This window comes from Equus przewalskii, chromosome 5, assembly GCF_037783145.1.
Source record: "Equus przewalskii isolate Varuska chromosome 5, EquPr2, whole genome shotgun sequence".
Taxonomy (NCBI): domain Eukaryota; kingdom Metazoa; phylum Chordata; class Mammalia; order Perissodactyla; family Equidae; genus Equus; species Equus przewalskii.
Window position 1 is genome coordinate 26,087,961 of NC_091835.1, and position 21,654 is coordinate 26,109,614.

Here is a 21,654-nt window from a genome sequence, read left to right on the forward strand (position 1 = left end):
TTTAGTATGTTGTGTTTTTGTTTTCATTTGTATCCAGATATTTTTTTATTTCTCCTTTGATTTCTTCATTGATCCAATAGTTTTTCAGTGGTGTGTTGTTTAATCTCCACATATTTATGATTTTCCCAGCTTTTTTCTTTTTGTTGATTTCTAGTTTCATAGCATTGTGGTTGGAAAAGATGCTTGATATGATTTCAATGTTTTAAAATTTATTAAGGCTTGCTTTGTTTCCCAACATATGGTCTATTTTGAGACTGTTCCATGTGCACTGAGAAGAGCATATATTCTGCTGTTTTTGGATGGAATGTTCTATATTATCTATTAAGTCCATCTGGCCTAGTGTTTTATTTAAGGCCACTGTTTCCTTGTTTACTTTCTGTCCGGATGATCTATCCATTGACATAAGTGGGGCATTAAGGTCCCCAACTATTATTGTGTTACTGTCAATTTCTCCTTTTAGGTCTGTTAATAGTTTCTCTATATACTTTGGTGCTCCTGTATTTGGCACATATATGTTAATAAGTATTATGTGGTATTGGTAGCATTTCCCCTTTGCCATTATATAATGCTGATCTTTGTCTCTTGTTATCTTTTTTGTCTTGACGTCTGCTTTGTCTGGTATAAGTATGGCCACACTCACTTTCTTTTGCTTGCCATTAGCTTGGAGTATCATCTTCCATCCCTTCACTCTGAGCCTATTTTCTCTTTAGAGCTGAGATGTGTTTCCTGGAGGTAGCATATTTTTGGGTCTCATTTTTTAATCCATCCAGCCACTATGTGTCTTTTGACTGCTGAATTTAATCCATTTACATTTAGAGTGATTATTGATGCATGAGGACATAACACTGCCATTTTATCTTTTGTTTTCTGGTGTTCTATATTTCCACTGTTTCTTTTTCCTTGTATTTCTGTCTGCCCTTTCAGTTTGGTGGTCTTCTGTGATGGTTTTCTCTTTATTTGTGATTTGTGACTCTGCTCTGATTTTTTGTTTTGTAGTTACCATGAGGTTCATATAAAAGATTTCATAGATGAGATAGTCTTTTCTGATAGCCTCTTATCTCCATTAGCCTCTTCAGTTCCATCCTTTTCTCTTCCCCTTCTATGTTTTTGTTGTCACAAATTATTCTTTTCTGTGTTGGAGAAAATTGAAGTGTTTATAGTTATTTTTAATGCTTTTCTTCCCTTTATCCTTTATGTTATAATTAAGGGTTTGTTAGGGGCTGGCCCTGTGGCCTAGTGGTTGGGTTCGTGTGGTCCGCTTCAGTGGCCCAGGGTTTCACTCGTTCGGATCCTTGGCACGGACACAGCACCGCTCATCAGGCCGTGCTGAGGTGGCGCCCCACATGCTACAACTAGAAGGACCCACAACTAAAATATACAACTATGTACTGGGGGGATTTGGGGAGAAAAAACAAAAAGAAGATTGGCAACAGTTGTTAGCTCAGGTGCCAATCTTTAAAAAAAAAAAAAAAAAGACCTTTGGGGGGAAAAGAAGGGTTTGCTAACCTGTTCAGATAGAGACCTGTAATTTTCTGATTTTGTCTGTCTATTCATTTCCCTGCTCTGAGCTCTGTAAACCTTTGCCTTTTTGTTTCAGGTAGGAGGGCTCCCTTCATCATTTCTTGGAAGGTGGGTCTAGTGGCGATGAGCTCCCTCAGCCTCTGTTTGTCTGGGAAAGCCTTTATTCCTCCATCATTTCTGAAGGATAATTTTGCTGGATAGAGGATTCTTGCCAGATAGTTTTTGTCTTTCAGTATTTTGAGTGTATCATTCCACTCTCTCCTAGCCTGTAAGGTTTCTGCAGAGAAATCTGCTGAAAGCCTGATGGGGATCCCTTTGTAGGTTATTTTCTTCTCTCTTACTGGCCTTAATATTTTCTCTTTGTCATTGACTTTTGACAGTTTTAATATTCTATGCCTTGGAGAAGGTCTTTTGTATTGATGTAATTAGGAGTTCTGTTAGCTTAATGTACTTGCATGTCTGTTTTTTTCCCCAGGTTTGGGAAGTCCTCAGCTATTATTTCTTTGAATAAACTCACAGCTCCTTTCTCCCTCTGCAATACCTGTAATCCTTATGTTACTTTTCCTAATTGTCTCATATTTCTCCCAGAATTTCTTCATTTTTAAAATCTTAGTTCTCTCTCCTCCTATGCCTGAATCATTCCTAGGTTTCTGTCCTCCAGCTCATCAATTCTCTCCTCCATAAGGTCTGCTCTATTTTTAATGCTTTCTACATTATTTTTTTTAATTTCATTAATTGTGTTCTTCATATCTAGAATTTCTGTTTGGCATTTCTTTAAAGCTTCAGTCTCTTTGGCGAAGCGTTCCTTCTGTTCATTAATTTTATTCCTGAGCTCCCTGAACTGTCTTTCTGAGTTTTCTTTTAACTCATAGAACTTCTTCATGACAGCTTTTTTGAATTTTCTGTCAGTTATACTGTAGTCTTCTGTGACTTCAGGTTTGGTTCCTGGAGAGTTGTCATTCTCTCTGTTCTGCCGTGTTGCTAGAGTTCTTCATGGCACTTGAACTGATCCTCTGCCGGCACATCTGTGGGAGTAAACACCTTTCTTATTTGGGTGAGGCTCTGGTTACTTTGGTTCTGAGCTGCTTCTGGTTGTATGTGAGAGCCTGCACTTTTCACCCTCCACTGCTTCTGCCAGAGGGGTCATCCCTGCCCTCCTTGTACTGCTTGTGCCTCTGGGGTTGCTGGGGCCTTTCTGCTTAAGATGTTGCTGCAGTCTCAGGTGTCACCACCAGGGTCACCAGGCTGTGAGCACTTCTGCTGCATCCAGGGTCGCTTGGGTCTTGTGCTTGTGTTCCTCCACTGGCTCTCTATGGGTTCAGATGCTGCTGTCACCTGCTCCACCTGTGCTGCTGCTTCTGGGTTATCTGGGGGTGCTGGTTGCACTGCTGCCAGGGGTGCTGGGTTCATGGGTGTCACTGTTGCTAGTGGTGTCCTGGGGACTTGTATGCAGCCCCTGCTGCTAGTGGAGCTGGTGTCAGGGATGCATCTACTGGGGGCTGGGTCACCAGTTCTGCTGTGGTTCCTGACCCTTCTGGTCTCAGGTTCCACCTGCCACTGCTAGGCGGGGGGGAGTAGGGGCTGTTTTTTCTGCCCCTGCCCTGTCTTCTCACACTGGTACATGTCTGGCCACTGCTGCTGCTGCTCTGCCAGCCATTGTGTGCAAGCTGGGCCACCCTTGCCTCCACTCACAATCATGAAGGCCACTGCATGAGGTTCCGGACCCTGGATTGCTGCCACTTGGGGAAGGGGAAGGGGTGCTCCCCTAGTTCCAGTGCTTCCTAGGGGTCCAGTCCACCCACCTTCAGATGGATAGCTGCATGGATCTCTTAGGCGTCCTGTTGTGCTGTATAGGGAATCCTTTGTTGGTCAAAGGTGTCCATTTGATTGTAACTTAGCAGGAAGAAACAAAGGGAACAACTCACTCCACCATGAAGCTGATGTCACCCTCCAATAAGGACTTTTAAAAACACATGAGCATGATTCTAGGACCACACCTACCCAAAAAATGAAGATGTCTTTAATCAAACACACAGTCAGTCTTCACATTTTCCCCATTGCAGTTGGTCTCAGCATCCTAATTGGCCACCTGGGCACCAGCAGCTCAAAGTATCCAGATAACATCCACGCCCTCCACCCACTGATGTGTCGTCAAGCCTCTTAAGCCCCAGGCTTCTCCTCCATCCCCTCATCGCCCTCTTGACTCTTGTTCTTGGCGCCTTGCCCTGTGGAGTGGCCCACAGCCTGGAGTCAGCAGCTTGCACCCTGGAGTGTCACTGACTGTGTTCCCTGCCCTCTCTAGCTCCTGCCACTGGGTGGTTGGCTCCAGATGCTTCATCAGCTTCAAGTGTCATTTTTGGTTTTGGCAAGACCACTTCATAAAGTGATTGAGGGTTTTTCTTTTTAAGTATAATTACAGCTTTGTGGATTTAAGCATTTTTTTGTGTTCAAGTTCATTGAAATTCTTCTCCTTATTGATATTCAAATCATCCCACCTTTGGCCCAAGGGGTGAACTTGAATCTTGAATTGACTCCCGAGCCCCTCTGACGTTGGCCAACAGCTGTGATCCACTTTGTTCTCTGGTGTGACAAGCTATTCCAGGCTCGTCTTATATGTTTCCCAACCCAGACCGGGAAGCATCCTCTTCTCTCAGGAGCCCTCTTCCCCTTCCGAGAAATGGTATGTAGAGACCACGGTCTGGATGGTAGGCGTGCTTATTTTTAGGCCTTGTTGGTGGAGAGAACTTAGATTTCTTTTTAAGCTAAGACACAGTACAAGTACATACTGACACTTTTCACTCAAATTCAGATCTATGTGGTTTTTACTTGAGCTGATTGATAATACATCTGCATCTCCTCTCCCCTACACCAGAAATCTCAACAGTGCCCAACGTAATTATTCATTTGTTTTATCCCGTAACTCAATAATCTCAAAATAACAATACCAACACTATCATCAGTGTCATGATTACTGGAAACAGTTTAAGATGTTTTTATGTACTTTTAAAATCCTAGGGTTATATAGGTGTACAGACAAAACTTTTAAAATTATTTGGAAAATGTTTACAGAAAATGAAACACTTTTGCCATTCTTTTTGTGCCCAAGCTATCCAGATCTACAGTCAAAATCCTGGATTTTAAAATCACTTTGAAGAGTTGGTAGGTTTATGCTACCGACTGATGATGCAAGTTAATTAGTTTCATCTTGCTTTCAAATTTAAGAACTCTTTTCAAATGTAACTTAATTTAATTTAATTTAGTAATTATGTAAATATTTACGTTGGTTCTAAAGCCAAATCTACAAACCAAGGTATATTCACAGAAGTCTCATTTCTGTCCCTGTCTCCCTTCACCTCCTTTCCACCTGTTCCCTATAGGTAGCAATTTAATTTAAAACAAATTTTATGGCTTATCCTTCCATTTGTGAAAATATAAGCTGCTGGCCCTACATAAATAGATAAGCATCAATAGCCTTTTGTTCACTTAGCGATATGTCCTGGAGACAGCCACGCAGTAGTGTATAGAGATATTTCTCCTTCCTTTTGATGCCCGCTCAGCGCTCCATGGTGTGGGTGGACATACTTCATGCAACCAGAGCTCTATGGAGAGATGCCTGAGTGGTTTCCAGGCTGGTGCTCCTCAACCGTGCTCCGAGGAAGAGCCCGTCAAGCATCTGTCCGAGTTCTACCCAGCTGTGTGTGGAATAGATCCCTAGAGGTGGGATTACTGGGTCGAAGAGCAGTGCGGCTCTAACGTTGCTGGATATTGCCAAATCCCCTCCACGGGGGTTCGGACCATGTTAAATGTCAACAGGTAACATCTGAGGATGTTGTCCCCCCCCAGATAGTTGTCAAACTCTTGGATTTTGCCCATCTGACAGGGGAGGAACGGTATTGCAATGGACTTTTAATTTGTCCTTTTCTTGTTAGGAGTACATTGAGGGTCTGTTGTGTGCCGGTCTCAGCCTGTCAATAACAAGTGTTATGGCTAGACCAGCCTTTGAAGTTCTTATTATGATTGCAAGACGCCCTTCAGCAATAACCATCAGGAAACTTTTAAAAAGTAAAGGCTTATTACGTACAGGCCCTGGAAATTACACAGCACACCTGGGGCCACACAGCAAGCTCGCAGGGAGAGAGACAGCATAGGCCTGGGTTTCTGCTCTTAAATTGGGGTCAAGTGTGGGGGTCTAGGGTTTTCAGGGCTCACTCTTTACTGGCGAATTTAAAACAGAGAGTGGAAATTTAAAGCACGGAAAGAGAAAAAAAACCCAGCGGTCAGTTATGGAAATCAAGCAAGACCTCTAAAACAAGGTCGGGGTGGGGGCTGGCTCTTTCTCGTGTGGGTGGCAAAGAGCATATTTGAGGTGGCCATCTTTGTAACAGATGCCTCAGCACTTGCATTACAAAAAGAAAAGCCAACTGTCAGGGTGACGCGACAGCATCTTTTCGTATCTTTAAGGATCCGTTTTACATTTCCTGTTCTGTGAGCTCTTTGTCCCATCTCTATCAGTTGGCATCTTGCCCAGCCTCCAGAAAAAGTGTCTCAGAAGGCTGGGGGTCCAGGGAGGCTTAAGGGGAGGACCCTCAGCAGAGTGTTTCTCAAGGGCAGTGAGCACCTGCTGCCTCAGTGTCTCTTGGGGCACAGGTTAAATGCCCCACTTCTTGGACCCAACCTGGACCGACTGGTTCAAACCAGCCAAGGCTGAAGGCCCACTGCCCTGGGGGCCGGGATGGGCAGACTCGCTCTTCTGCTCTGTTACTGGACCCTCACGGTTGACTTTGAAGCCGGGCAAGATGCGCTCTGCCCCTCAGCCTCCTCGGCCAAGGTCCCTGCTCAAGAGCAGGGCCACAGGAGCCCCAGCAGGTGCTTGAGGCTGCCGTGGAGCGGGGCTGGGGTGAGACCGCCTGGCGGAGGGAGGAGCAGCCTGCAGTCAGAGTCTGAGGTGGAGAAAGGGGAAGGAGGCCTGCAGGGCAGAGGAGCACTCAGAGGACAGCTGCGGGAAAGGAGGCTGCCTGGAGCAGGAACCAGCGGCCCAGCACCGCCACCGCCAGCGTCCCAGAGCGGCTGCGTGAAGCAGGGAACAGGCGGCGGAGGGAGCTGTCGGGTGAGCAAGTGCCCGCTGGAGGAGGGGCTGTCCAAGGGGACAGAGTGGGCAGGAGAGGGCACGGAGGGGCACTGTGGCTGGGGTGGGACTCTGGGGGGGTGGGGCTGGGACCAGGGCAGGCAGCCCCGAGCTCCCCCTCAGCCCCTCTGCCCCCATGCTGCCCACCCTGCCACGTGACCAGGACACCACAGGCGGGAACTGCCAAACTAGCAGAGCCTTGGGACCCCCTCAGGACCCCCTCAGGGCCTCTCATGCCCTCTACATAACCTTTTCATGACCTCTCATGACCTTTTCGTGTCCCCTCCTGACCAGTGGACCCAAACCAAGCCACTTTGTCCCCCATCCCTAGGCACAGCCAGCCCCTGAGGGTGTGCTGCTGGGAGGATCCCTCAACCCTGGCCCCTCCTGCCCCCCACTCTTATCCTCAGCAGCACCCTCCACGCTCAGTCATATTTGCTGAATGCATGCATGCATGATTGAATGAATGAATGAATGGGTAAGTGAGCAGTGTGGGGCCTCAGAGGCACAGAGTGACTTTCGTGTAGGGGAATAGGCAGGAAGGAGCCCGGCCTCAGGCTGGCAGGTTTTCAGGGGAGGGAAGTGGCAGCTGCAAGGGCAGGGGACTGGAAGAATTCCCAGAGGAGGGACCCTGGTGGCCCCAGGGTGCTTGAATGGCAGGGGATTTGGAGCTGTGCCAGGTGGGTGGTGGGCAGGTGGGTCTCCTGCAGCCTGGGGTCAGGGCATTTCTCGCAGGAGGCTCTGTCCCTGTGTGTCCCTCAGAGACGACAGAGACACTGGCCGCTGCCCCGCCCAGTCTCCCTCCCCCACCCCACAAGGAGGAGGCCTCCGTCTGCCCTGCACCCCAAACCACTTCCCGTGGTGTGATCGTCCCTCTGCCATGGCCTGAGCGTGGCACCCCGGTGGCCTACTTAGTCCACAGCGTGAAGTCACAGGCCACGAGGGAGTGCTCGGGCACGGGCAGAGCAGCTGGGGCTGGCGCGAGCACGGAGCAAGTCACGGGTTGGGGAGACCTCAAGCCAACGATCTGGACTCTCAGCGCCAGCCCCTCTCCCACTACGTGTCCCCTTGCTGACCACAACCTCGTCTGCCCGTGTAACTAATGGGCCTCACCCTTCTCAGACCCTGCCACGGCCGCACTGCTCTTTCTCTGGGTTGATGAACTTTTCATTGTGGAAAGTTGCAGGTGCACGGTGAAGTAGAGGGTCTCGTGCAGAGACACGCAGGTCCCAGCCCAGCCCACAGGGATCAGCCCCCACGCCCACCCCGTCCAAGTCTTCCCAGGGAATCCCAGACACGCTGTCAGCTCAGGCCACGACGCTTGAGTGTGTATTTCTGGCAGACAAGGGCTTTGTAAAGTCCCACCACAGCGCCGTCGTCCCGCCCGGGGAGAGGCTAGTTCTTTCTGTCATCCCCTCGCCGCTGGTAGGCTCATGGAGAAGACCTCCCCCAGGAAGCTGGTCCCAACTGGGGTCCAAACAGGGCCAGCGCATCTGTCCAAATGAGGCCTGCACATCTGGATGCGGCTCCCGCAGTGCGGCCCGTGCTCGGGGAGGCAGGCACAGGGGGCTGCTTCTGCTCTGGCTCTGCAGCTCGGCCTGGGCTCAGTTAACTGCCCTCAGCAGGGGACAGACTTGCAAGGGGACAAAGGGAGCGAGGCCCCAAGGGCCACAGACCCAGCCAGCAGAGGGCTCCCTGGAGGAGGGGAGAGGGCCAGCGGGCAGCGCTGCCGGGGAAGAGGTCACCATCCTGGCTCTCCCTCAGGGAGACCAGGCAGGTCTGAATGCTAAGGGAAGACCCCAGGATCAGGGGACGCTGGGAGAGAAGCAGCCTTGCTAGTGGGAGACAGTGCCTGGGGAGGGGGCGGCAGGGGCTCAGGTTTGGGGTGGAGTTCGAGGATGTTTCCTTCGGATGGAGCCTCATTTTCCTGTGAGGTGGGAGGCACAATGGCCAGCCTGAGAGTAAGCAGGAGCTGGTGTGGCATGAGGAGCCTGGAGGAGGCTGGAAGGGGCTGTGAGAGCAGGAGAGCGGGGCCAGGAGCCAGCCAAGGAGGGCCGAATGGGACTCGCCCCACGCCTCCATCCGCCCTCCCCACAGTGGTGTCCCCATTCCCCCTCCCCCCATTTCCCCTCCCAAAGTGGGAGGGGGAGGGGTGTTTCCCATACCTCATTTCTTCGAAGAGGGGAACAGAAAGTGCTGGTAGCAACAGAAGGTCACATCCTCTCTGCTCAGCGGCATGGGGATACAAGGCCCATAGCCGAGCCCAGGGCCCGGAGGCCTTGTGGTTCCAGGAATGCCCTTGGTCCTGGTCCCCTCCAGGCTCCCAGATAGGGCAGGGGCCAGGGTGACGCAGGTGAGGCACTGGTCTTGGGCACAACATGCAAGGGGCCGCCAAAAACTCAGTCATCAAGATCGCCGGTCCTCCAGCGCGGTATTCCAGCACATGGAAGCTAATGCGGAAATCCGCGTGAACAAAGCATCAACAGCGTGGAGACAGGCGGGGGTGGGACCACCATTCTTTTGCCTCAGGCTCCCACGTGGCCCTGGGGGGCAGTTCCTGGAGGACCCACCTCCATCAGGCTCTGAAGGCCACCACAGTGGCGAGACTGGTGGTGAGACTGGCGGGGGGTGGGGGGGGACACTCTGCTGCGCTCCCCTCTGCCCACACAGATGGTCACATCTCCGTGCAGACAGCCAAGCCGCCCTCCCCCACCGGCCAGCTGTTGCCGGCAGAGCGCTGGGCTGGAGATTGTGAAAGAGGAGCCGTCAGCGTCAGCGCAGTCTCCCTTCCCCGCTCGCTCCACTCCCAGGCCAGCTCCAGGTTCCCAGGCCACAGGCTTGCCTTCTTTGGGCCTTGCTCATGCCCTTCCATCATCCAAGAAGCTGCTCCCATCTCTGCCTCCTCGCACCTTCCAGGCCCAGCTCAAGTGCCACCTCCTCCAAGAAGCCTCGCCATCTGTGAACCCCCACGGGTTCCCGTCAGGCGCTGGTACGGTTTGGCATGGCATATCCCGTGTGAGTGCATGCTCCCTCTGTGCGAGGGACCCCCCTGGGCGGTCCCTGTCTCCTGCCATGTCCAGCGCGTGCCCACACATGAGGTGGCAAGGATGAGCTGGAATAGGGAGCAGACCAGAGCACAGAGTGAGGTCAGAGTGGATGCAGAGTTTAGCCCTGGGAGGAGAGCCCAGGTGCGGTGCCTCTAGGGACCCCTTACCTGGGTGTCTTCAGTGTCCTTTGGCCTCTTCCAAGGCTGGGGTCCTGAATCCACCCCTCAGGGCTTTGTTTCCTCATGGCACCCAGGCGGGCGTGGGGGGCACTGCCACCCAGATGAGGGGGCTCGGGGTGGGGGGCAGGAGCTCCCGGCGTCCGCAGGGTGTCCTGGGCTGCTCTCTGGGCCGCCTCCTCTGGGGTGACTCAGCCTCCCCTGGCGCACTTCCCATGAAGGTTTATGGAGATGGGGCAGTGATGCATATCTCACTCGCCAGCAGCCCTTTTCTTTCCAACCCAGCTATTCGGAGGGGTGGTGGCCAGGAGGAAGGGGCAAGGAGAATCCTCTTCAGACCAGTGCCCAGACCCCCGCCGTACACAGGAGCAGCAGGTGTGAAGCAGGAGAGGGCAGTGGGACCGCAGCAGGGCGTGGCTGGCACGGGAGGGGGGCCTCAAAGATGGAGGGCTGCCCAAGCGGAGGCCGGCGGAGTCCCCCTCCGCAGAGGGTTGTGACTAGGGTTTTGAGGCTGCCCCATAGCAAGAATGGGCCTGGTCGGGAACCTGAAGCCTGCCCAGCGTGGCCCAGCCTCTGGGACCCTGGGCATCCCGTGGGCCTTGAGGAAGGGACCCGGCCCTGCCCTGAGCAGCCCCCATCCCTCCACTGGGAGCCAGCCGGCAGTGTGGCCAGTAGAGGGGGGTTTCACGGAGGCCGATGCTCCATCCCACCCAGGCAGAGCGTTTCTGAGCCTGCGGCCCTAATGTTTAATGACTATGGAGCGTCTGCTGGGAGCCCAGAATCCTGTTCATTCTCTGGGGCCGGAATCTCCCATCAGGGCTGCCTCCAACTGGTTCACACACTTTATTGAGGCCCTACAGTGTGCCAGGCTGTGACACGGCCCAGAGCAGGCAGGGTCCTGGCCACACGCGAAAACTAAGTACACAAGAAGAGCTATTTTAATTCATGAGAAGTTCTGTGAAGAAACCAGACAGGGTAGGGCACTAGAGATGGGTGCAGAGGAGCCAGGAGGCGGGCTGGACGGAGATGGAGCGGGGGAGGCAGGGGAGGAGCCAGCCATGGGACCCCCGCCAGGCCTGGATCTGGAGGGCTGTGCCTGGGTCTGCTGTGGAGGAGAACGGTGGAGGCCAGGCCCCTCCTCAGGGGCCTCTGGGCAGGGAGACCTGGTCCCAGGTCAGAAAGCCTGGGCCAGCCACTCCCCTTCTCTGGGCTTCAGTTTCCACCTCTGTAAATGGACAGAGGTGGGATGGGATCTCTCCTGACCCCTCGCGGTCTCCAGGAAGAGATGCTGTAGTCAGGTGCTGTGGGGTCCCTGCCCTCAGGGTGCACAGGGCTGGGGTGGTCTGCAGGAAGGGCGTTGGAAACCCCGTTGAGCAGGTTCTCCCAGCCTGAGCTCAGAGCGAAGAGGCTAGCCACAGAGAATGCCCCATGAAGGCCTGGAGGAGTCGGGGCGGGGGTGGGGGGCGTGGAGAACATTCTAGACTGGATGATGGAGGGGTGGTCTGGAAAGAAGGCTTGAGGAGGGGCAGCTGGTGGAGGCAGAGCCAGCGGGCTACAGTGGAGTGGCAGGAAGTCGATCCGTCTGGGTTTTGATTGCTGGCCGCTGGCCACGTGAGTGGGTGCATCCACAGATGTTGGCGGGTCACCCCAGCAGCATTGGTGTGTGTGAGGGCGCGTAGCACAGTGAGCGTGAGGCCTCCCTTCCAGGATGCTGGGCGCAGGCGCAGGGGACCCGACCCCCCTGCTCTGAGGAAGGCCCGGCGCTTCCCACAGATGACGGTGGAGACGGCTGGGGAAGTGGTCTAGGCCTGCCCTCTCAGGTTTCCTGACAAACGCTCTGTCTTAGTAAGCAGGCTGGCTGTCTGGAGGTACTGACACAGGTGGCCGCTGGCCGCCCACTTCCCATGCCAAAATTCGCCCCAGCAGCCCTGGGTTGGGCTGGCATGGGCAGCAGAGAGCCCATCACCCCACCCTGCTGTCGTCAGCACGCCCGCCACCTGCCGCCTTAAGGAGTCCCCCGGCCTAGGGGCTGGCCCTCCCCAGCTCTGCTTCCCCATCGCTCTCTAGGCAGTCCCTGCACCGGCTTCCAGCTCAGAGGCAGACGGCTGAGCCAGGGAAACCCAGGCTGACGGCAGGTCAGTGCCAACCGTGGGCCCAGGGGTCTCTGAGCTGGCTGAGGGTGTGATGGGGGCTCTCAGAGTGGGCTGAGGGTGTGATGGGGGTCTCAGAGTGGGCTGAGGGTGTGATGGGGGTCTCAGAGTGGGCTGGGGGTGTGATGGGGGTCTCAGAGTGGTGAGAGCGCTGTGATGGGGGGTCTCAGAGTGGTGAGAGCTGTGATGGGGGGTCTCAGAGTGGTGAGAGCTGTGATGGGGGGTCTCAGAGCGGGGTGAGAGCTGTGATGGGGGATCTCAGAGTGGGGTGAGAGCTGTGATGGGGGGTCTCAGAGTGGGGTGAGAGCTGTGATGGGGGGGTCTCAGAGCGGGGTGAGAGCTGTGATGGGGGGTCTCAGAGCGGGGTGAGAGCTGTGATGGGGGGTCTCAGAGCGGGGTGAGAGCTGTGATGGGGGGGTCTCAGAGTGGGGTGAGGGCTGTGATGGGAGCCTCAGAGCGGAGTGAGGGTGTGATGGTGTATCTAAGAGTAGGGTGATACTGTGATGTGATCTCAGAGCAGGGTGAGTGTTGCGGTGGGGGTGTCTAAGAGTGGGGTGAGAATGTGCGGCGGCTTGGGACCTTGGGGGAGCGTCCTGATAGAGGAGCTCTGTGGGGGGTGGTTGTCTGGAAAGGGGGGCCCTCCTCCATGAGCATGGGGGGATGAGTGTGTGCAGCGTTACAGAGGAAATCCGGTGTCTCCCGCGGCCTGGACTCCCACCTCATTTGAGACTCTGAATCAACTTGGTGGGTGGTGATTGGCATTTAAAAAGCTGGCCTGGAAAGTGCCTGAGCTCCGTGTGCCTAATGCCAGGAGTTCTGTTTGGTGAAACGTGTTTCACACTCACCCGGCCTGGAGCCTCGGGTGTTTCTAATGTGGGGTCCAGGCTCCAGACACCTCTACGGCGCCCAGGCAATGGGGGTCTGTGCCCACTCTCTGTCCAAAATCCTACTCAGAGGGGCTGCAGGATCCTGGGGGGCCAGCAGGGCTGTCCAGACAGCAGGAGGGCTTGGGAGGAGGCTGGGGTGTGCTCAGGCCTCCAAAAATGCAACCACAGATTTCTCTCCTAGTGGTTGTGAAGATATCTCAGTGCAGATCAAGGGCAGCTGTCTACTCCCCGTGTGGGGAGCCAACTGATCTCACCCTGGAGGAAGAAGCGGCGCCCCAGAGGTGCTGCTGTGTCGTCTCCCCCTACGACAGCCGCCCCCAGCAGGAAATGGGGGGTGCCCTGGAAGCTGAGCACTCTGAGCACTTGCTGTACTGTGGGGGGCCCGGGCCACCCCAGGGTGACAGCCGCAGGGTGTCTGTTGGAGGTGACGGGCCTGCATATCTGAGCAGCAGGCCAGCTGTGGCCCCTGTCCTGATGGTGGGCGCAGGCAGGGACTCGTGCTGGCTGCAATGGCTTCCAGGGATCCCGTACCATTTGGGCTGAACCCTGGGCCTCGCCTTCCCAAGCTTTTTTGGGGGTCACCCCAAAGGACAGAGATGAGGGCCCCAGGAGCAGGGCACATCTTCCAAGTTTCATTGTGCACCCAAATTCTTGCAAAATTTGTGTCCTTCTCCCTGACAGTTAGTTTACTATAAAAGGGAAAATTTAAAGACTGCAATTAGACTTTTTCACTTTCCCCCACAAACTACTGGGCATGTATGACGAGGGACCCCTGTTCAGCCATCCAGGATGGTGGACGTCAGAGGTGGTGGCCAGGCCCACCTCCCTGGCCAGAAGTGCCCTGGGCTGCGGGTAGTCTGGAAGGGGCAGCCATTGTCCACGGCTGCAGGCACCACTGGCCGGAGTAGTGAGGGGCTGGACGTAGGCCTGGCTCAGGTAGGGAGACAGGGGACAATGCCGATGACACAGAGGACCCCCTGCAGCGGCTGTCCCCACAGAATCTCGGGACAGTCCCAGCAGGTCCTGAGGGTTCTGGGCTGGTGCGGGGACCACACAGGGCGGGTCTGGCAGGTTGCAGGTGTTTCCCGGGGGCCTGTGGCCGTGTCAGGAGGGCAGGGCAGACGGGAAGGGAAGAGCCAGCCGTTGGTTTCAGCGGGTTCTGAGGGGGTCTGCGGAGCCTGGCCGGGCTCATGGTCTATGAGGCCTCAGAGCCTGGGCAGAGGGAGGGGTCACTCACAGAACGGGGAGAGAACAAGCAGAATCTTTCAAAAACAAAGAGAGAGAATCCTGAGGGGTGTGTAGACATTTCCCACCACGGAAAGCATTCGTGAAGCTCTAATTGCTGGCAAATGAGCCATTAAAACTCACAAGAGCTGGGATGGGATGATTTGGTGGAATATTCCTGTTTCTGGCTGAAGCGGGCACTCCTGCTTCCCTGATGGACTGTGGCCTGGAGGTTCCCAGGGGGCCGCTGCTGAGGAAATGAGCCTAATGACTCTGCAAGAGCTTGGTTCTGGATATTTCTTCCCTTCCTGTGTGGGGAAGGGGCAGGGGGAGCAGAAGCAGAGAGGCCTGGCTCTGAGCCCTCCTCGGTGGACTGAGCCCCCTTCCGAATCACACCTAAGGGACGGGGAGTCCCCAGAGTGCCCGGCACTCACTGGGGGAGGCAGGGCACTCCCACTCACCCCTCCAGGCCCCTCCAGCCAGAGGAACCAAAGTCGGGGCATGGGGCGTGTGACAGGTACGTGCCCTGTGCCAGACGCTTGGCCTGCTGGCCACTCATGCAATGCTCCTGATTCCACATGTGTCACACCAGCACCCCCTTATGATGGCAAAACCCAGGTTTGCCCAGCACATCATGTGCCACACCCTGGACGTCAGACCCCTGACCACGTCCACCCCGGCCCTGGCAGGCTTGTCCCAGCCCTCCTGGGCTGTGTCATGGAGCACGTCCAGGGGAGTAAGAGAGTGGCATTGACGGTGGAGGGCGAGGCCATGCAGGTGCTCCTGATGATGACAGGGTGGAGGACACCCAGTGCCACCCTGAGGCCAGCTCTGAGCCTCTGGTCTGGGCCTGGAGGGCCAGGGCTGCCCTCGTGGCTCTGCACAGGGAGCTCAAGGGGGCACTCCTGACCCCAGATGGGACTTGGGATGGGGCCTCAGGCAAGTCCAAGTGGGACCTCAGGGCACGGGACAGGGGTAGGCGGGCACTGGGAGGGAGGGAGGGAGAGAGGGTGGTGCCTGGGGAGGTCCCTTCAGGCCACTGTTCCCTCAGGAAGAGGATGATGGGCAACTCTCAGCACAGGAAGGAGGGAGGGAAGGAGGGAGGAGGGAGACCAGAGTTCTGGAGTCTTCTGGGAAGCAGCCCTGAGCCACAGCCTCTGCTGTCCTGGACCTCTGCTGCCAGGAACAACCAGGTAGGGTAGCTGCTGACCACCCTGCTGAGGTGCAGTTGTGGGTCAAGAGCAGGTGCCTCTGGCAGCCAGGTGTGCGGAGGGGTGGAGGGGCAGTGGGCCGCCCTGGCTCTGACCGGAGAGCTGGCGGACTGAGAGGCCCCTCGGGATCCCAGAGCTGACAGTCAGCTCGGCTGGGCCTGGAGGTGGCCAGTGAGCTCCTCCTGCCTTCCTTCCTGCCCAGCAGCAGGGCTGGAGAGAGGGAAAGGGGATCTGGTTCCAGCCCTGGGCTGGCTCCCTGTGCAAACTTGGGCCTGCTCAGCCTCTTACGGCCTCAGTTTCCCCACCTGTCGGGTAGGCGGGGGTTTGGACTGGAGGGTGCCTCGGAGCTCCTTAAGATTGCTATGATTTCTTTGGGAAGATGAGTTTGGGGCTTCTGGATGTGGGGTGAAGGCTCACCTCCTGCACCCCCGGCCAGAGATGGGCGGGGCCTTGCCAGCCCCAGGGCACCCCGGTCCCTGCCTGCCCTCCTCACCCCTGCTCCCCTCCTGCAGCCCCAGGACCATGAACAACAGCAACTGTAGCACCAACGAGCTCACCTGGCCCCCGGCGGTTATGAGCATCTTCTACACCTACACGGGCGTGGTGCTGGTGCTGGGCCTGCTGCTCAACAGCCTGGCGCTCTGGGTGCTGTGCTGCCGCATGCAGCAGTGGACGGAGACCCGCGTCTACATGGCCAACCTGGCCGTGGCCGACCTCTGCCTGCTCTGCACCCTGCCGTTCGTGCTGTACTCCCTGAAGCACAGCACCACCAAGGACACGCCGTTCTGCCAGCTCTCCCAGGGCATTTATCTGGCCAACAGGTACATGAGCATCAGCCTGATCATGGCCATCGCCGTGGACCGCTACCTGGCCGTGCGGCACCCAATGCGTGTCCGCGGGCTCCGCTCCCCGCGGCAGGCCATGGCCGTGTGCCTGGCGCTCTGGGTGCTGGTGGTTGGCTCCCTGGTGCTTCGCTGGATCCTGGGGATGCAGGAGGGCAGCTTCTGCTTCACCAGCCTCTCCAAGCAAAACTACAACACCGCGGTCTTCTCACTGCTGGGCTTCTACCCGCCGCTGGTTGTGCTGGTCTTCTGCTCTCTGCAGGTGGTGACCGCCCTGGGCCGGAGGCCGACCGCTGACTTGGGCCAGGTGGAGGCCAGCCGGAAGGCCGCCCGCATGGTTTGGGCAAACCTGGTTGTGTTTGTGGTCTGCTTCCTGCCCTTGCACGTGATGCTGACGGTGTTCATGGCCACGAGTCTGCCCACCTGCGTCATCCGCCGGGCCCTCTACATCACCAGTAGGCTCTCGGACGGCAACTGCTGCCTGGACGCCATCTGCTACTACTACATGGCCAAGGAGTTCCAGGAGGCGTCGGCATTGCCCGGGCTCCCCACTGCCAAGGTCCACAAGAGCCAGGAGTCTCTGTGTGTGACCCTGGCCTAGGAGACAAGCCATGAGCACGGTGGGCCAGGTCCCGAGCTCTCCGGGAGGTGCTGCCTGCTGGGGGAACCTGTGCCCAGCAGCAAGGAGCCCCAGCATCAGCCCTGAACTTGCCGTGGGCTGTGGGCACTCTCCAGGAGACCTGGGGAGGGCAGGGATGACCCAGGCACAGATATTGGGGAGGTGACATCCAACCCCTGGGCTGCAAGAGGGATGGGGACAAGGGCAAGAGGAGAAGCCTGAGTAAGGCCACCACTCCCAGGGGCTCTGGGATGAGCTGCCCGCCTGCCGTGCCCAGAGCCTAGTGCATCTGGCCACTAGGGGGTGAGTGCCTGCTAAGTGCTTTGAGGCCTTGATGGCCAGCTTTCTGCGGCCGCCCCACCAGGGCTGGAATAAAGCACTCCACCAGGGCTGGCCCTGACAGGGCCGTGTGTGTGTGTGTGTGTGTGTCTGTGTGTGTGTGTGTCTGTGTGTGTGTGTGCCCCCCCAGTGCTCGCATGGTGGGAGGAGGGAGGGGGAGGAGCATCTTCCCAGATGAGTCTCTAGGGCTGTCCACTTGGGGGCTCTCCTGAGCCCTGCCACCTGCCTGTCGCCCCGTCCCACCCCCAGCCATCTGGAGGTCTGGTGGGGGCCATGTGCAGCTCCTGGGAGGGCCGCGCTAAAGGCCACATGCTGGTTTCCTCCTGCCACGCAGGGCCAGGACCCCTCGAGCCTCGTGGGGGCTGTGCAGCTGCACCAGGGTAGGGGTGTGGGGACAGTGAGGAGGTGGCCAGGGTCTGTCAAGGGAACATGTCCCCTCGTGCTTCCTTCAGAGAAGCTGGAGGCCCTGACCAGTGGAGGCAGGGGTTGGGTGCCCAGCAGGCGGAAGTGTGGGCACCCAGACTGGTTTGTGCTGCGCCCACCTCTCTGTGCCTCCCTGCCTGGGGCCAGGCATCCAAACTCAAGTTGGAACCAACAACTGGCGCATTCCAGAGGCCCCCTGTGGGTGCTGGTCCAAGGCGGCCTGGGCTCAAACCCAAGTCTGTCTCCTCCCACCCGTGTCTCCTCGGGCACCAACAACTGCCTTGCCCTCCCTCCCGGCTGTGTCACTGGAGTGAGAATGGCAGCAACGTCCTGGCAGGGCCGGCCTCATGGGTGTGGGGCTTATGCCCTGAGGGCCCCCGGCTCAGGGGAACCTCGCTCCAAAGGGTCCATACTCAGGGGGTCCATACTTGCGGGGATCCATGCTCGGGGGGGAGCCATGCTTGGGGGGGACCCCACGCAGGAGTGTCCACCCTCGGGAGGTCCGTGCTCCCTGTAGTGTGTTGCTGTCCTGTGCTGAGGCTCGGACTTTTGAAGGAGAGCTCACACCATCAATCCTGGGCCTGCCCACCACGGCGGAGGGCCTGAGGGGCTCCTGGGAGCTTGCTGCAGGTTGGCAGGTGGTTGAGCTGAGGGCCTGCATTCCTTGGGGGCTCTGGAGGCCTCACCTTCCCCTCAGTCAGGCGGCTCCCCTGGCCCGGGCAGCACCTGGGCCTCCCCAGGGCTTCTGCCCACTGCTGGAAGCAGCCCTGCCGCAGGCTTCTGGGAGGAGGGGGAACACAGAGCCCACGGGGAGCCCAGGGTGCAGGGGCGGGACAGGGGCAGGGGCCCAGCAGCCCGGTCCCCCCAGCACTGTCCCATCCTCTCCCTTCAGGGCACCTACCTTCAGCTGAGCCGGACCTTTCCAGCACTTTGATACTCTGTCACGGGCCAAAGTCAGGAATCACTGTGGCCAGTGTCCAGAGCCCCATCCTTTGCCTCATGCAGTGCCCAGGTCCTGGGGGTCTGCCCCACACCCCTCCTCCACACTCCATCAGGGCTCACGCTGCCTGACCGTCTCGTACCCCTCCACCGCCCCCCCAACCCAGGGGAGCCCCCTAGATCCAGGCCCCAGACTGAGTGAGGATGCGGGCCTGAGAGCTGTAGGCTGACCCCTGGAGGCAGGCCTGCACTCTCTCCTCCCTCCAGCCCGCTCCGCTCCCCAGCCTTGGGACCCTCCTGTGCCCCCAGACACAGGTGCCTGCCCTGCAACCAGCCCCACCCCCTCACCCCGTCCACTCTCCCCACGACTGCAAACCCCTAACCCCATCCTGTCTCCCCACGACGCCCCACACACTTCACCCCCCACGACTCCCCACACCCCTCACCCCATCCAGTGCTCCTCACGTGTCTGCACTCCACTCTGGTCCTCCAGCCCCACCATCTGAAACGCCCTTCTGGGGGCATTGCCAAGCTGACAGTTTCCAGCCCTTCTACCACCCTGACGGTCCAGGATTTTCGTTTTCCAAGGGACCAAGGAGTCCACGGAATGATTCTCACCTTGGACTGACCAGTGGAGCCGGGCTGAGTGTAGACGTCTAGTCCTGATCTTGGCCAGAATGGGGATCCAGGGAGACAGACAGAATATGGCCTGGGACTCAGCTCCAACCGCCCCCGAGCACTGTGGGACAGAGAAGAGGGGGCACCCAGGTAACCAGTGTAGACCAACAATAGAAAAGAGCTTTAGACCAAAAGGTTAACTCTGGCCCAGTGGTAGTAGCTTCCTAGAGCTCTGTGTTAAGAGGGATTCTGAGGCTCCCTCTGGGCTCAGAGGTGCAGAGTGCTGTGAGCTCTGCACAGGTCAGGGCTGTCCTCACCGGGGTGGAGGAAGGGAGAGCAGCAGGAGGGGAGAGGCTGGCCCTCCTGGGAGCCTCCGCAGGGTCTCCTGATGAGGGTGCTGGTGGGCCCGGTGGTGGAGGAAGCCCCCAGCTCTCCAAGGACCCTCCGGCCTCCTGAAGGATGCACAGACTCCAGGGGCACTCCTGCCCCCTCACTGGCCCACTGGGGTGCTGCTCCTCCCCAGGCTGTGGCTGAGAGGGGGGTGCACACAGCCCCTCTCCCTCCTGGCTCCCAGCAAGATGGCGGCAGCTAGACTTTCACAGAACTCCCCAAGGAACAACGAGAAAAGGAACTGAGGTGAAAGCACCGACGTTGTCAAGCATCCCAAGAACTGACTTCTGAACCCTGATCACGACCCCTAGGCTCTGAGCATCCTACACCAGAGTGTTACCTCTGGGCCAGGCCAAGCCAAGTGGAAGAGCCTCTTCCTAGCAGGAGACTGTCCACAGACCCCCCAGAGGGCTTAGGAGCAGCCTGGCACACTGATCAGGACCGGGCTCGCCAGGAGTTGACAAGGAAGAGGCATCTGAAAGAAAAGCGATTCATCTTGAGGCTGCATCAACAGGAGTACAGGGCTGAGAATATGGGAGGATACGAGCTCATTCTCTCTCTGCTAGGGACATTTTATCGGGTTAGGGAAACTGTTCTAGACGGCACCACAGTCACCCTGGAGAGGGTCTAGAAGGGGGTGGGCTGCTGAGAGCTCAGCAACCCAGACCACTTGGGAACAGCCAGAGGGCACGTGTGCGGTCAGCTGGAGGTGAGGCACCTCCCAGGAAGTGGGGCCATCTGCAGTCCCCCAGGAGCGGACAGGTGTGGTGGCTGCAGAGTACAGACCAGGCCCGGGAGGGACCCAGAGAGCTCCCAGCACAAGCTGCTTCCAATCAGAGAGTTGGGTTTGAGGCAAAATCTAAGCGCCCGGCCAACAATTTTCAAACAGAAGCTGAAGGTGCTGCTGGCCAGTCCCCCGGCCCCCCGGCCCTCGATTCCGAAGAGTCTGTGTGTCGTCTGGCTTTTCTGCTCTGGGAGCACCTAGGATGTTTTCTTTGTCCTTCAAGCATTGACACTGCACAAGGAGGCACTTGGTCTGGGGACACGGTGCACTCCTCCCATCTGAGGCCCGGAGCCCTCAGTTCTAGAAACGAGCATGTTCTCCTCCGGCCATTTCTTCCGCCGACTCTTCTCTTCCTGGGACTCCGTGAGTCGGAGGTCAGAGGTCTCAGACTGACCTCCTGCTTCCCTTCTTTATTTTTATTTCCTGTTGTCTATGTCTGCTGGGGATAGTGCATCTTTATTTCACAACCCTTTCATTGAATTTTCTCTCAGTAATTATTCAGGAGCTCTTTCTTGGTTTTGGGTAATTCCTTTTTTCTTTCTTTTCTTTTCTTTTCTTTTCTTTTTTTTTTGAGGAAGGTTAGCCCTGAGCTAACTACTGCCAATCTTCCTCTTTTTGTTGAGGAAGACTGGCCCTGAGCTAACATCCATGCCCATCTTCCTCTACTGTATATGTAGGACACCTACCACAGCATGGCTTTTGCCAAGCGGTGTCATGTTTGCACCCGGGATCTGACCTGGCGAACCCCAGGCCGCCGAGAAGCAGAATGTGTGCACTTAACCACTGTGCCTTCGGGCTGACCCCCTGGGTAATTCCTTTTTAAAAGTAGCGTCCCCTTCTCACTCCACAGCTGCCCCATCTCCTCGAAGCTCTCTGGGGGTTTTCCTTTTCATCTGGTTCAACGACTTTATCGAGACATAACTGATGCGCAGTGAATCGCACATATTCAGAGGGTACCGTTCAGCGTGTGGATGTGTCTGTGGGGCTGCTGCCACTGTCGTCACCCCGCCGCCTCCCTCAAGCCCCCACGGAGTTGCTGTCCCTACAGCTTACTTTGCACTTTCTAGAGTCTTATATAAACGGAGACACGTGGTATGGACTCGTTTTGTCCAGTTCTTTCCAAAATGTCAAGATTTTGCGATCCCTCGGGGCTGCCAGGTGGTCAGCGGGGCCGGTCAGCAGGGCTTCTGGGTGGTCAGCGGGGGTGGTCAGCGGACATGGTCAGCGGGGGTGGTCAGTGGGGCTGCCTTTTTATTGCTGGGGATTATTTATTCCAGTTGCTCGCAGCTGTTCTCAAGTGCTCTCGGCCGCCTCCCCACCAGTCAGTCCGTTCCTCTGATTTTCTCCTTTTCCTTCATT

At 56.8% G+C, this 21,654-nt stretch overlaps 1 protein-coding gene across 4 annotated transcripts in view; it reads left to right on the plus strand.

Annotated features, from left to right (window-relative positions):
- The window catches only part of GPR35 (G protein-coupled receptor 35), a 33,975-nt gene extending 12,581 nt beyond the window's left edge, over positions 1–21,394 (plus strand). Inside the window, exons 1-2 of one of the 4 annotated variants that reach the window (XM_070620236.1) lie at positions 6,457–6,628; positions 15,854–21,394. In XM_070620236.1, coding sequence (XP_070476337.1) covers positions 15,864–16,784 — 921 coding nt within the window. In that variant the 5' untranslated portion in view covers positions 6,457–6,628; positions 15,854–15,863 and the 3' untranslated portion in view covers positions 16,785–21,394. Of the gene's footprint in view, positions 1–6,456; positions 6,629–8,860; positions 9,636–11,486; positions 12,005–15,853 lie in introns of those variants that run through there. The other 3 variants (XM_070620237.1, XM_008534539.2, XM_070620238.1) reach the window with 3 other exon arrangements.
- Positions 21,395–21,654: the final 260 nt, after the last annotated feature.